General features: G+C 33.0%; 3 protein-coding genes across 3 annotated transcripts; 2 read left to right on the forward strand and 1 right to left on the reverse strand.

Moving 5' to 3' along the window:
* Window positions 1-1426: 1426 nt before the first annotated feature.
* LOC130453303 (probable serine hydrolase) lies at window positions 1427-7039 on the reverse strand. Its single transcript, XM_056792966.1, has 3 exons — window positions 6290-7039; window positions 4298-4354; window positions 1427-4028 (listed from the first exon to the last, which is right to left on the reverse strand). The coding sequence occupies exons 1-3, from the start codon at window positions 6312-6314 to the stop codon at window positions 3193-3195; spliced, it is 918 nt and encodes a 305-aa protein (XP_056648944.1). The 5' UTR covers window positions 6315-7039; the 3' UTR covers window positions 1427-3192.
* Window positions 7040-9383: 2344 nt separating this feature from the next.
* LOC130453305 (probable serine hydrolase) lies at window positions 9384-13126 on the forward strand. Its single transcript, XM_056792967.1, has 3 exons — window positions 9384-9531; window positions 10175-10231; window positions 12229-13126. The coding sequence occupies exons 1-3, from the start codon at window positions 9498-9500 to the stop codon at window positions 13074-13076; spliced, it is 939 nt and encodes a 312-aa protein (XP_056648945.1). The 5' UTR covers window positions 9384-9497; the 3' UTR covers window positions 13077-13126.
* Window positions 13127-13375: 249 nt separating this feature from the next.
* Window positions 13376-15749, forward strand: LOC130440673 (probable serine hydrolase). The gene is made up of 2 exons (XM_056773937.1): window positions 13376-13384; window positions 14456-15749. The coding sequence occupies exons 1-2, from the start codon at window positions 13376-13378 to the stop codon at window positions 15326-15328; spliced, it is 882 nt and encodes a 293-aa protein (XP_056629915.1). The 3' UTR covers window positions 15329-15749.
* Window positions 15750-16204: the final 455 nt, after the last annotated feature.

Raw genomic sequence — 16204 nt, forward strand, 5'->3', positions numbered from 1 at the left:
CCATCGATTATGAAAGTTTCGGTGTCTAACCCTTCGTACAACGTTTTTATTAGCATCGAAAAAAATTATGACGAAAAACTATAATTTTTGTCAAGTTTACAAAACAATTCGAGGTGGGTACCGAAATCGATTCATAATAATTCTGTTTTTTTCGAAATAATCCTTCAAACTTGAGTTTCATTCTTTGTCCTACTTATTAGATTAACATTTAGAAGCTGAATGCATTCGAAATCATTCGAGATATATTCCGATACCATCGATTATGAAAGTTTCGGTGTCTAACCCTTCGTACAACGTTTTTATTAGCATCGAAAAAAATTATGACGAAAAACTATAATTTTTGTCAAGTTTACAAAACAATTCGAGGTGGGTACCGAAATCGATTCATAATAATTCTGTTTTTTTCGAAATAATCCTTCAAACTTGAGTTTCATTCTTTGTCCTACTTATTAGATTAACATTTAGAAGCTGAATGCATTCGAAATCATTCGAGATATATTCCGATACCATCGATTATGAAAGTTTCGGTGTCTAACCCTTCGTACAACGTTTTTATTAGCATCGAAAAAAATTATGACGAAAAACTATAATTTTTGTCAAGTTTACAAAACAATTCGCGGTGGATATCGAAATCGATTCATAATAATTCTGTTTTTTGTCGAAATAATCCTTCAAACTTGAATTTCATTCTTCGTCCTACCTATTAGATTAACATTTAGAAGCTGAATGCATTCGAAATCATTCGAGATATATTCCGATACCATCGATTATGAAAGTTTCGGTGTCTAACCCTTCGTACAACGTTTTTATTAGCATCGAAAAAAATTATGACGAAAAACTATAATTTTTGTCAAGTTTACAAAACAATTCGCGGTGGATATCGAAATCGATTCATAATAATTCTGTTTTTTTTTCGAAATAATCCTTCAAACTTGAGTTTGATTCTTCGTCCTACCTGTTAGATTATCATTTAGAAATTGAATGCATTCGAAATCATTCGAGATATATTCCGATACCATCGATTATGAAAGTTTCGGTGTCTAACCCTTCGTACAACGTTTTTATTAGCATCGAAAGAAATTATGACGAAAAACTATAATTTTTGTCAAGTTTACAAAACAATTCGAGGTGGGTACCGAAATCGATTCATAATAATTCTGTTTTTTTCGAAATAATCCTTCAAACTTGAGTTTCATTCTTTGTCCTACTTATTAGATTATCATTTAGAAATTGAATGCATTCGAAATCATTCGAGATATATTCCGATACCATCGATTATGAAAGTTTCGGTGTCTAACCCTTCGTACAACGTTTTTATTAGCATCGAAAAAAATTATGACGAAAAACTATAATTTTTGTTAGGTTTACAAATCAAATGTAATAATCCTTTAAACGAGAGTAGAAACAGGATATATAAATAAAAATATATACGACAGAATAAAAATATGTTTATTGATACAAGTACAACTGTTGTATGTTAATAAATTTTGGTGTGAAGATATGCAATGACTTCTTGACAAAATAATCAAAATCTGCTAGCACATTAAATACATCTTGGTACCTACACCCCTTGGAACAATATTTTGGTGGTGGTTGACCACCTTGCGTCCCCTGAGAAAAGCGAATCATCTACAAAGACGTGTCTTTGTAGCTGGTTCCACAGACTTGCAATTCTCCAAAGAAATTAGTCTGATAAATTGAAGTTAATAGCTAATTCCCAACCTCAAGACCTAACAAACGAATCCATCTCCAGACAGGACCAAATCCTCATCCACAGCATCCTGGGTCTTTGCTGCATTAAGCTCAATCAGATTGCTTCCGTTCAAAAAACAATAACAAAAGGAACAACCAGTCAAAGATGCTTCGAAGGGGATGAACAGCTTGAATGACCAAAGATATTTTTCTGAAATAGACAAGAAGCTGGAATGGAGAATCAGGAGTATTTCGTAACCAATAAAACAAGAGATTATAAGACCCCATTACTAAAATCTTGGTGTTTACAAAACCATCTGCAACTGCTACTGAAATCACAGCATGGAGAAGACGACGAAAATGATCTTGTTGTTGAGGAGACAGCGTTGCCAACTCGAATTTCAGAAAATTAGTAGATTCCGTGCCAAATGTAGAAGTTGGTAGAATGTAAAATGCAAAATTATCTACCACCTCAATGTAGAAGATTTTCCAAGATTAAAATGCTTGAGCTGTTCTGAAATTTCAAATTTTCTGCGTTGTTTGTCATGGATCTTTCAGTAAGCAACAATCTCTCTGAAGTTTCCGTGCAAATCCTATTTCTCTGGAAGGTTTTCATTTTATTAGTTGCAGAAAACAACCTCTCAACGTCGGAGCTATTATATGGAATATTAATTCAACTAAACTGAGCATAAACACACGATTTGGTACTTCCTTGAAGCCAACCTGCAAATTCCTCGTCTTTCTCCCATAATTTCCAATATTTTTGGTCGTAGTGCTTTTCGTGACGAAGTTCCTAACCTAGAACTCCGTGCATCGCTTCCGCTGATGTCGGAATCCATTTAGCTTCAACCATAAAACAACACAAGCCATAAGGAAAGATTCACCATCGATTCCACAACAAACCGACTCTAAATGCGTAGATATGGCATCACCGCTTGAGGATGTCCAATCGACTACTAATCAAACTTTGTTTTTGTTTGTCCTACTGGTACCACTACCAATAGATATGAAATCCAATCGTATACAAGATAAAAAAGAACAAATTCCAGCGATCTATTAAGGAAGAAGAAGAAAAGTTTCGTCCTACTACAAACAAGGCAGTTCAATCAATATTGGCGACGAAGAAAGTTTAGTTTTGCGTCTTCAATACATCCTTCCTCGGATCCTGATGAAATTTCGTATACATTATGCACAAAGGGCGTCAATTATTGATGACCAAGAGATGGGTGGCGAACCGGGACGTTCATTTAGTTAGGTTAGGTTCTCATTTCGTCGATGTTGTCTGCGGTTATCCCCAAAACATTCTTGTTTGGTCTCTTTTGCAGTCTACAACTTCCAGTCGCTGCCTTTGATCCAAATTTGGTCAATCGCTTTGGTGGTTTTGGTTTTTTTTGTTTAGGAAGGGTGGAAGTCACGGATGTATAGAACAAAAAAGAAGAAATCGAAGCGATCCAATCGAGAAAAAGAAGAACATTTCGACATGAAGTAGAAGAATGAAATCTATTCCGTACGGTTAATTAGAAAATTTAGAATAATAGGAGCAATTCTATCGGCGTTAGTTAAATGTACGTGATGCGTTCCCTCGACGACAACCCTTTCGAATCGTTTAGCCTGACGTTTTATCGCATCCAAAGTTATGTCGTAATTTTCGGGATCGTCGAATTTCGTACCTCGGTTAGCTCTGATATTCAAAACCTCGCAAGTTATCCTCGACGCGAAATCCTTTATTTCATCTATGGTGAAAAAGGGCAGCGCGTTAATCCTCAATCTCGGATCTCTGGTAAATACGTAACAATTTTCTTTATCCTTCGCCGGTTTTAATCCCCTCTTAAGCAAAATTTCGCAGGATTCTTTATCCAAAGATCCGTTGTGACCGTCCATCAATATATTCAGCATTTCGTCGTAGCCGTAACAAAAATCGTCCCCCGCGTCGAACAATTGATCTATGTTGAGATTGGCTTGACGTAGGACCTTTGTGCCGTTTCTACCGCAAGGGCCGCACGTGTCGAGGCTGACGAACTTGGAGACGTCGTGGGGATAAATCGACGCGTACAAAAATATTATGCAACCGCCTAGAGAATGTCCTATGAAGGTAACGTCGTTCCAACGGTAGGTTTTCACGATTCTACGCACGTAATACACCCCGTCGAAGTAGTGATCGTACACGAGACCTTGCGGGATGTGAGACGAAAAACCGTGGCCGGGTAAATCGATGCAGAAGAAAGACAAACCGCGTTCTACGAGGTACGGCGCTAATTTATCGAAAGAGCCGCTGTTGTCCTGCCAACCGTGGATACCAACGATCGGTTGAACGTTAGTGGGTCCCCACCATTTTCCTTGAAACGAAAATAATTGTAATACTTCGCGTAAAACATTACGAGAATTGTCCAAAAAGTACTTGCCCCGACTTAGAGATGGCGGTAGTTGTTTGAAGACGCCATTTTGTTTAGTATTTGTTTGGCGGCCGTTAATAGCGAAATTAGGCATCGATGCGTGATATAAAACTGTTATTTGAAAGGAATTAACCCAACAAATATAAATTTCTTTGTTGGGTCAAGTACTTCTTGGACCATCCTCATATAAAAATTTGGAAATGGAATCTTACCACAAATGTGACCCCACGGAACCGGAAGTTTGATTTCTCTGTAATCAGTTGGATTTTCTGTAACATGAAAAGCAAATTTCCAGCGATTTCCGAATAAAAATTTTGCTTATTTACGAAGTATTTTGAAAAATTAATTAGACGCAATACTACAAGCGATTTGGCAACATTGTAACTTGAACTACGAGGGTTGCTACTCGAGTTCCGAGATAAATAAAAACGAATATTTGTAATTGAATATCGATTTATTGGTTTTCAACATGCGTTTGAACCAATTGTCGAAGTATTTTCTCGAGGTACCTCCAAAAAATGTCATTCGAACTATCAACCGCTTCTTCAGGCGGATCTACGTTGACCTAGCAATTTATTTTTGATTTGAGGGAATAATAAGATGATAATTGAGTGCCGAAAAGGCGGACGCCCCTTCAATTCGATGTTCTGACTATTCAAAAACGTTTTTGATTAAATTGACACCTCGCATTGTCGTGATGGAGATTGATTCGTATTCCGCGATTGGTTCCCCTGATTCCGGCAAACAAATTCTGGTTTACCATTCAGAATCGACCGTTCTACGTAGCTCTAATGGCAGTTATTTCGAAAAAAACTTTTTCTGGATTCGGCTCGTCTTGAAAGACCCGTTGTTGTTCAATTTCGGATTCATCTGCACGTATCCTCGATTCGTCGCTAGTCACCATCTTGTAAACGTCTAGGATTGAATTTCTTCGCACCAATCGATACCAGATACCAGTTTTGACAGCGAAATTTTGTTACAAAAATGAGCTATCAGAGATCAGAATTTTGTACAATCTACTATTTGGAAATTGTGTCAAAATCATTGAAAAATGCTTGGGAAGTTTTTTAGCAGTTCCCTATGTCGCTTTCGCCCTAGCTGGTGAAGTTTCTCCAAAATTATATTCAAAGTGAGGATCTTCCACTAGGTCAAATCTCGGAATATTCCTCCCGGTGTTGATGACAACTGGACCATTGCAGTTTCCAAGTCCAACAACCCCATTGGTGTATTTTTCTTTATGTAAGAACCCTATTACACTCGAGCAGTTCGAATGGTGCCTGTCCTGTAGATATTGACCTTGAACTTCCGTAGGTTATAGAAAATTGATTTTCTAGGAGTCTGCGGGCGTAACTGCTCTACGTTGTATCAATTCTAGCTGACTTCCGCGGTCTCTGTGATTGGGCATTCCTTCTTCTTTGTTTAGCTACAGCTTAGCTTCCGGAATCCAGATAATCGATGAGATTCGTGCCGAAACGGTCTCGAAGAAGTTCAATAATAATTATCCTGGATATCTGAGTGTTATCCTGAAGGAATACAGCGAAAATCGGCACAATATGTCAACGCTGTTTGTTTTTAGAGTTCCGTACACAATAAATTTGTTTCGTCAATGAATTTTTGATAAAAAAATGCAATTTTGCAGCTACCGACTATGGTTCCTTCATAAAAATTCATACTTTGCAAATCTCCAAGCCATTTACCTCTAATGTGAATCATAATTTGGCAGTTTCGAGTTGATAGAATCCGATTATCGAGGCTCCAGGTGTCGAAAATTAGTACTTCCACTAATAATTGAATTTGTTGACTTTCGGTTCGGATTTGCGAACTGGATTTATAAATTACAACAAAGACTTTAATTTGAGGGGATTATGGGTACTTTGCTGAAGAGAAAAAATGCCTAGAATAGAAAAAATGTTACTTTAGCTCTGATTTGGTTGGGGCTACTTCAACTTGATACAGTCTGTCTTAATTGACCCCTAATTTGGGATAATACGACCCCGAAAACGGTAAATTCACGCACTAAACAGTTTTTAGTAAGGTTCTATTTTAATTTTATTTGTAATTTGTAGTATTACAACTTTTAGGAGTATTTGTTTGGTCTCCCGTACGAATTTGATTCGATCTTTTGTAATTTTCATATTTTATCAGCTGATTTTTTACGTTTCGTAAATTAGAAATGAAAAAAAAAATTGTCAAAATTGACTTACCATGCGATTGACTAGATACTTTCATTTTTACTAAGTCGTACTATTCGAGTTTCGATACACAGTGAATTTTGGTAAAATTTGAATTAAAATAGAAGCTACTAGAATTTTAATTAGCAGTAGCGTAACTTGCAGTAAAAAAAATAACATAAAACGGTATAAATTTTTAGTTATTCGTTACAATATATCAACTTTTATTATTTATTCGCTTTAAATGAATATTTTTAGTATAATTCAGTCTCTAAGTTCTCTGAAAATTGTCAATAAACAAATAAAACATAAATTGGGTGATTACAATATTTTTTTTTAAATAAAACAATTCCCAAAGTAATCCACGCTATCCTAATACGAGAATCGTTCCAAAAGTACCTAGTCTGACCTAGAGATGTCTTTAATTGCTATATTAGAAAGTCTTTTTCTGTCAGTTCCTTCTAGACACGCACAAATCTAGTTTATTTTAATGCAAATTTCGTTCGTTACAAGCTATTTTCGTGGAAAATTTATGTTTGTCATGTGGGAAGGCTACAGCTACACTGGTTTGTCTACAGACACGACAGACATCGCAATCGATGTAGTAGCGTTAGTCTCGTTACTTAATAACCACACCTCGTATATATACTTAACGTAATCCCCACCAGATTTAATTGTAGATTATTAATCATTTTTTCGTTTAAATACATGGTTATTTATACCCCTTTGAGAAAACATACGTGGGTAACACACGACAAATGAAATCATAAAGAAAACAAAACTATTCAAATTATGATGATTATTCAGTATATTCCCAACCTTGAACGATTTAACATATGACTCGACCTTATACAATCAATACAATTTTATAAACCAGTTGCTTTCCGCTAAAAATAACTTCCTATCGATTTTTTTTTAATTTTATATCGTTAATTGAAACTAAATTACTTATAAAAACCAAGAAATAATTAAAAACACCTCTTCACAGTTCACATTTAGAGATCTAGATGGCGTGGTAACGAAATCGTCGTGACATTGCCAAATGTTTTATTATTTATAAAGATCTACATATAATTCAATTGCATTTTTTCAATGTGTGCTAATTTAAAATTTATCGCTATTTTTTGAGTCGAATTAGTAGTTTGTAATTTGAATTTCAAAATGCTGATAAAAATAGTTATAATTTATGTGCAAATGTAAACGTGGACATGTTAATTAATTTCGAATCTGCAACAATATGAAACTTTGAGGTCAAAATGTAGATTATAAAATTGAATATCGTTGAATCGAGAATGAGAAATTGACAAAAGAAATTATACAATAACTTGGCAGAGCTGCTTTCAAGTTTTAATTTACAATCAAATGTAAAGAATAATAAAAAATACATTCACTTCTAAATTCTCTTAATCACCTCATTATATAATTGTCCAATACACATTTAATGCCTCATTAATCTCTCTATTTTAGTACATCAATCATTTTGGAAAATCTCTGGACTGTACTTTGCTTTTGAATAGAAACAAGACATTAAAGATTGTTGATCTATCACCTTCCAAGTCATCCCATCCCTCGAGTTACCAGAAATGCGGTGATTACATGAAATTTAAATGGTGTATTTCTCAAAAATAACAGAAAATAGATTCACAAGATTCTATATTAGAGAATTTTTTATGTAGTGGGTTCATTTAAACCAACTCTTATCATCCCTGTGATTCGTATTTAGCACATTTTTCGCAATACGAAAGATTCTGTGACTCAAATTGTTTCCCTTGGTAATTTTAATGTAAAGAATTTAACTAATAATTCATTCTGTATATATTTACACCTGATAATGTTAATTTATTATACAATGAGAACAAGAGAGAAATAAAATTTATGTTACTAGAGGAGTGGAACTAGGTAGTAGTGTTTTTACAAATGAATAAACATATTTTCAAAAATCTTGGAGTTATTTTAAAAATTACTCAACAAAATATTAATCCAAGTTCTATCTGAAGACGAAAAGACAAAAGCTGCAATAAATATGAAACCTGATAATAACTAATTGACTTAGATAAAAACCTATGAAAAACTTATAAAACCTTAATAAGTACTGACAAAGTCCTATAAATATTATAATCTAGTAGCCATATCATTATTCTTGCTTGCATGGTTTTTAAATTCGTGTTTCTCTAACAGGCATCAGTATTTTAAATAATTAAAGAATTAGTATACTTACAGTTTGCTATGCAATTGTGAATTCCATTATGCTTCCTTAGTCGATCCCATTTTGAATGCTTTTCAAACTTTTTCTTTCACTATAATTCATCAAGTCACAATCACTGCTCATTACTTCAACTCTTACAGGGTTATGATTTTACTAGTTTTTTGTTTTAGACAGACTGGGGTTTTCATAAATTTTTACTTTAGATTCTAAACCGTATTACCACTTTATATTGAAGCTCGAAGATCATGTAAATAACCCCTTTTTGTATCATAAGTAACTCTCTCAGTTCCTTGCAATTTTTTTAACTATACATTTATTTTTATTGAAAAACAGTGAATATGCATAGCAAAACAATCATCCTTGTGAGATATTTTCTTGCTTATAAAATTAAATCTTCGTTTTTGCTAATACGGAGTGAACTCTTTCGATAGGTTATACAACTACAATTTTCATAAAAGAAAATGTTCTACTTGCTCATTTTCTTGTCAAGATTCTGATTTATTTTTCTCATAATGTAGATTATGATGCTTAAAATACATTTTGTTTGTTTTATGAAAAATATAAATAACCAGAGATTTTTGTTTTATTCAACAAAACTTGCACCACCAGTGAAAACAAAAATTGTTGATTACATCCTTTCTTCTTCTTTTATATAAAATTACAAAATTATTTGGAGCATATACTTTTTTGAAGCATGTTGACAGAAAATGTGCAAGTTGATTCTTACTAGAGGCACGTGGTTTAGTTTATTTTCCGTGAAAATTATCAAGTTTTACCTAATAACACACGATTGTGTGATTATTAAAATTATGTTACGGTACTGGTAATTGCACATTATTGACACTAATCACGTGTCTTTTATTTCTATTGTTTCCCGTAAAATATGAATTTTTTAATTTCAATCTTGACCTATATAAACTCAAAAACTGGCTGATAAAACCCTGCTCGTCCAGTAACATCTTGACAGTCTATTAATCTAATCGAAATAGTCGATAAGATTTTGCATTTGTTCCGTGGTTTATACTTTAATTCAAAATGAGTAAAATAACCGCCAAAACTGGCCCTAGTCGTAAGTAAATTTTTTTTTTTATTTTGATCCGACATAATTAAAAATACTTTTATTTCTATATTGGTGAAGGTATAGAGATGGAAATTATATCAAAATCTCTTTGAGAAACTGTACAAACTCCCATCTCTATTTTTTACTTATACATAACGCAAGCAAATTAGGATATTTGAGTTCAATTTTATGCAACAATGTTAACGAAATTAAGCAATTGAATTTGTTCTTATTATTAAAATTAGTTTTTAGATAAAATTTTTCGTTCGAAGTTGTTAGTTAAGCTTCAATTTAATACCCAATTATATAAAGAATCAACTATTAAAATAACGATTTCACAACTAACTTCATGTTGTACATACCAGGATCTATCATTAAGTGACCAAATTCCTTTGTTTTTATTCTCGTATTCATGAAATAAATAACCTCAATTATAAGTAATATTTTTTCGACAAACTCCTTGTAACATGTAACTCTTTACAAGTTAATTACATACATTCAATCAGTTGATTTACTATTAATTGAATTGATTTTCATAATTTATTTTCAATACAATAACAAAATGTAAAAGGTGTTGCCTATGTTATTAGGAGAGGAAACAATAAATATACGCCATCTAATTGGTTTGAATGCAATTTAATTATTGTTTTAGCGGATACGAATGATTTCCAAGAAGTTGAAGTACCAGTTCCATGGGGAAAAATTTGTGGTAAGTACAAATCTTTAAATAGTTTGAAATATTCATTTTAAATGGTGACACATAAAAAACCTGACATTCCATACAGAAAAGTTATCAATAGAGACAATTTCAAATAAAAGTGAAATAAAATTTATTAAAAGTGATTGAATACTTGATTCATGGAAGGTTAAGTGATCTGATGTACCTTTGACACTTTCATTTTATTACAAAACACATTTTACCACGAAAGAAACTATACTGTGTGTCCCAGAAATTGCACGCCAGGCTGACACGGGAGGCAGATCAGCTTTAGATCTATCAAATAAAAGCAACATGACCTCAGTAAAAGTTTTTTAGTTTTCGAGATATTAACACTTTTAGGTTTTTTTCAGAAAATCTCTACTTTTTGCCCTATTTTTGTCTGTTATGGGCATAAAAAACCTCTAATTTATAATTCTTTTTTTTCTGGGCTACCACTAATAGTTGGTTGAGACAACCCAGTATTCATTTTAATAAAAAGTAGCACGACATTAACAAAAAAAACAACTCAATCTTACCTTTTGTTTCAAAGCGAAAACCTTAACTAAAGTTTGGTTAGCGACTGTGAAAAAAAAAATGTACCAGACTGAGTCAGAAAATGTTCTTAAAAACTAGCCTACTTAGTGCTCTTTAAAAAATGGTATAATATTCATAGCTTTTTTTTACTAAAAATTAAATAATATCAAGTATAGTCATTGAAGTCGTACTACTTTCGCAATACTTCAAATAAAAAATAATACGTAATACAAAGTTAAGCCGACTTTTGTCTTCAACTTACAACTTTTTAGTTACTGTAATCGCTTTTTAGTTTAGCAATGTCTAATAGAGTTATCCATTATCCATTGTTGTTGTAGGCTGGCATCAAAATAATTTGGGTACAGAACATAGGGTTGTATTTTTTTTATTTTCATTAGATTTTACAATTACAACATTCAAATAAATATTTACCATTCAGAATTTACATTGAATAAACTATTATAGCAGATTTTCAAAATTTCTGCCACCTGCTCTTATGCATAACCTGCATCTTCGTAAAAACTGTGTCTTTAAACGTCCTAAACTTAAATTAGTAATTTCGCGAGCTGCTTCATTGATTCGTTGCCGCAATTCATCGACAGATCGAATTGGTTTACTGTACACTTTATCTTTTAAACATCCCCAGTAGAAAAAGCCCAGTGGGTTTAGATCTGGGGAGCGTGGGGGCCACAAAATTGGTCCTAACCATCTTCTTGGGTATGTGTCATCCAGATAAGCTCTAACTGCGCGGGCATAGTGAGCAGGGCACCCATCATTCTGCAGCCCAGAAAAAAAAGAATTATAAATTAGAGGTTTTTTATGCCCATAACAGACAAAAATAGGGCAAAAAGTTGAGATTTTCTGAAAAAACAAGTGTTAATATCTCGAAAACTAAAAAACTTTTACTGAGGTCATGTTGCTTTTATTTGATAGATCTAAAGCTGATCTACCTCCCGTGTCAGCCTGGCGTGCAATTTCTGGGACACCCTGTATACAGTTGTTTTGATTTCGAGAATAACTACTTTTTTCCACTGTGCATTGATTTTGTTACAATTGTGCATCAAATACAAACAAATAACTTGCTGATTTAGGATACATTAGATAAAAGGGAATAAGCTCACCGAATTAATTGAAGCTTCCAGTCGTCACTGTTTCTTAATTGTGAAATAACTCAAACAGCTTCTAAAAAAATTATTCATTCAGCTCGACGTGCTAAATTGAGATTTAACTAATAGGTATTTTAGCACAAAATTAATTTCTTCTTATTCGTGATCAAAAGTACAAATTCTAAGAAAAATCTCTCGTAAAACAAAATAAAATAGTGCTTTGACATTTACATTCTTGGTTAGTTCTGCATTCTTCTTCTTTTTTACAAATCTATAATTGTTTTGTGATAAAACATAGAGTAATTAAAAGTATGGAAGCATCTGCTTCATTAATGTACATCGAATTTGTATAGCTTTTTGTTTTAGGAAAATGGTATGGTCCTAGGAACGTCCAACCGATTCTCGCAATCCACGGTTGGCAAGATAACTGCGGCACATTTGACAGATTAGCTCCTATTATCCAAAAAGAAGGTTTCCCAATCTTCTGTATCGACCTTCCCGGTCACGGTTACTCTACCCCTTATCCCAAAGGTCTCGTTTATAACCATTGGTACGATGGGGTATACATCATCCGAAGACTAGTCAAATTTTTCGGTTGGAAAAAAATTACCATAATAGGACATTCCTTGGGTGGGGGAATGGCCTACTTATACGCCTCAACTTATCCCGATGAAGTGGAAAAGTTCGTCAGTTTCGACAATTGCAGCCCCAGTTTTAGGAATCCTAAGAAGGTACTGGGCTTAGCTGCTGCGAACATAGATAAACTGTTCGATTACGAAAAGGGTTCCGAGGATTCTCTTTGTTACGATTATCCAGAAATGTTGAACATCTTCATAGAGGGTCATCACGGTTCTTTGGACGTGGATAGTGCTGAGATGTTACTGAGACGCGGACTGAAGCCTTCTCCGGACAAGGAAAATTGTTTCGCTTTCACAAGAGATCCTAGATTGAAAATCGATGCCTTCACTTTCTTCACCATAGACAAACTTCTAGATTTCTCCGCTAGGATAACTTGTGAAGTATTGAACATAAGGGCGGATGATGGTATGAAATTCGACATGGATGAATTCTACGATCACGTTTTAGACCCGATTGAATCTTCGTCTAAGCGATTCGAGAGGGTCGTTGTCGAAGGGAAACATCACGTTCACTTAACCGGCGTCGATATTGTCGCACCAATTGTTTTGAACTTCTTAAAAACAAGTGCCGATTAGAAAAATAACTTTTGTATTAATTACGTTGAAATTAAAGATTTTTAAGGACATTTTTCATTTTTTTCTTATTCAATTACAATTAACTGAAATATCCTCAAAAATTTACTTCCCATATTCTAACCTATAACTTATTCATAGACTACATGAAAGTTGTAAGGAAATTATCATTCTCACAAAAATATTAATCTGGAAATAATGTAATAAAAAAGTGTTTATTATATTTTGAAAAAGTTCCCGCGTTTATTTCTCTGAATTTATTTATGTTTCAACCACAATCGGAATCGTCATAATTTTCCAATATGGCGAACGTACGTTATCCTATATGAGAGTGTAGAATTTAAAATTTTTTATGTTCACTCTGCATCTCGAAAAACTATTTTATATACTAAAAACAGCCTAATCAACTGTAAAATCCTTAAAATAAACTCAAACTAATCATAAAAACGTTCACAATCTCAATTCACACCTTGAAACTACTTGTCGATAAACGTCATATTGAATCACGTGGTTTGAAAAACATAAATGATCTTACCAAAATATTCCATTCTAATAGCGTCCGTTTTCTCAAAAATAATTAAGAAAATATGGGTTAATAATAGACAATGACATTATCATATCAAAATTTTCTGAATAAAAAATTTCACTGCAACATTTATTCTAAAAAAAATGTATACAACTCGAATCAATGACCTTTACAACGAACCCGAATTCAACACGACTTTACGTTAACAAAAATTACAAAATAATACGAAGTACTAGTTACTTGAAATATTTATTATATTCATACATCTTTCGAATTAATGTTACAATATAATTCTAGATATGATTGAAATTTATATTAAATTAGTCATTGAATGTCATCATAATTCATTAACAGCCATTTGCTGTGTTGCCATTTTTAAATTTCATTTGTTTATATCTTTGAGTATTTTTATTCTAATCATTTCAATTACCGTTTATAAATATTATTTAAAGCTAAAGCTTCTTTAAGTAATTTTATACTTTCGCTTTTTAAATCTTAAATCGAGGTAAAGAATAAAACGAATCAATTAAATTTTTTAGTTAATTGTAACGGCTTGGCAACATGGTAGAATAAGGTATACCTTCACCTATAGGCATGTCTATGAGTATAACACGCAGTAAATTATTTTTTGTTTTATTTATTGTAATTGTATTCATAATTTTGAATTATTTGCTAAAAATAAAAGTGGATTCTCAATTCAAACACAAAATACAGTCCTAATATATTGCCGTGTTGCCAGATTTTTTATTATGAAATATTGTCTAGACGAGTTATGTTGGTTGCATACATTCAAATACTGAATAACCATAGAAATATATTGACCTAATCTGTCAAAAAAGTTGATTATTGATAATAGATTTATAAAGGAAATAATATATTTTTTCTAGGGAAATGGTACGGTCCCAGAAACATTCAGCCTATCATTGCTATTCACGGTAGGCAAGATAATTGCGGCACTTTCGACAAATTAGCTCCAATTTTAGCAAAGCAGAGATTTACCTTATTCTGTATCGATTTACCCGGTCACGGTTTATCGTCCCCGTATCCCGAAGGCCTCATTTACAACCACTGGTACGATGGCGTGTATGTGATAAGAAGATTAGTAAAATTTTACAATTGGACAAACATCATAATCTTAGGACACTCTTCTGGTGGAGGAATAGCATTTTTATACGCCGCAATTTATCCCAACGACATCGCCAAGTACATCAGTATTGATAACTGTTGTCCTAGCATTAAGAGTCCCTTAAAAATCCTTCCGCTAGCAGCAAGTAACATAGACACACTCTTCGATTACGAAAAAGGCTATGAAGAAGATATTTCGGGGAGTTACCAAGAAATATTAACGTCGATGATGGAAACTTATTCCGAAACGTTGGATAAAGAAGGATGTGAAATTTTATTAAGAAGAGGGATAAAATTTTGTCATGGGAAAGACTGTTATTCGTTAACCAGGGATCCTAGATTGAAAATTGACGCTTTGACTTGGTTTACGATGGATAAAATATTAGATTTCGCGTCGATGATCAAGTGCGAAATATTGAATATCAGAGCCGATAGAGGGATGCAACTAGATCCACCGGAAAATTATGATATTATTTTGGACGCGATAGAAGGTAGTCAAACGGAGCGAATCGTTAGAGTCTTTGTGGATGGGACGCATTACGTGCATTTAATACACCCGGAAGTTATCGCTTCTATTATTATCAATTTTTTAAATTCTCAATAAGTAGATTTAGTAACAGATTATTGTGAAAATTTTTTGTAGTTTATCGAATATAAAAAAGAAAATGGTTTACGTCACAAATGTCAAAGCAAAACTGACAACTACCACCATTTGCAAAAATTATAGCTGCTTCCGATATAGGGTGATGACTTTTAGACCACCTTGTATAAATAAATGAAAATATTTGAGTCATATAATTCTAAATACGGAACACTTTTGAATGTACTCGTATACTCAATAGTAAATTTGATTATTTATGTTGAACTATTTTATTTACTTGTGGCAACATCGCCATGTAGTCAGTTGTTTTTTAAAGCAGTTGTAATACTTGATAATTTATAATAGAAATATTTTAAATGTTGTGAAAGATTAGTATAAATAAATGATTAATTTAAATACAATTAAAAAAATATGAAAATCCTTATTGAATATTTGTTCATTTATAACCAGAACTAATAAACTATCAGGTGGATTTTATTTATACTGACAGTTCCATCTAGTGATTTACACCAAAAATAGAAAAATTAATCTGAACTTCAGCCTCCTGCGTAAACAACATATTTGTGATTATAATGCTTTCTACTGTTGAAGAATTCCAACTTTACGTTTATTTTTGTAGCTGTTGCCTGCGGAAACTGAAACTGCGGTTTTTCCGTTCCAAGTGGTTGGCGCCCTGCTTGTGACATTTTAATGCTGTCATCTTCTAATAAAATACACAATTTGACATTTGTAGCAATACCAAATACGAAAACAACACTGAATATTGATTATCATAAAAAAATTTGAAGTTTGGTGTGTGGGCTTTGAAAAGTTATTATTAAATTTTTAAAGGAAGATGATTGTTTAAAATAACTGTCTATAATGAAAACAATTCTTAGA

Source organism: Diorhabda sublineata, chromosome 2, assembly GCF_026230105.1.
Source record: "Diorhabda sublineata isolate icDioSubl1.1 chromosome 2, icDioSubl1.1, whole genome shotgun sequence".
Taxonomy (NCBI): Eukaryota; Metazoa; Arthropoda; class Insecta; order Coleoptera; family Chrysomelidae; genus Diorhabda; species Diorhabda sublineata.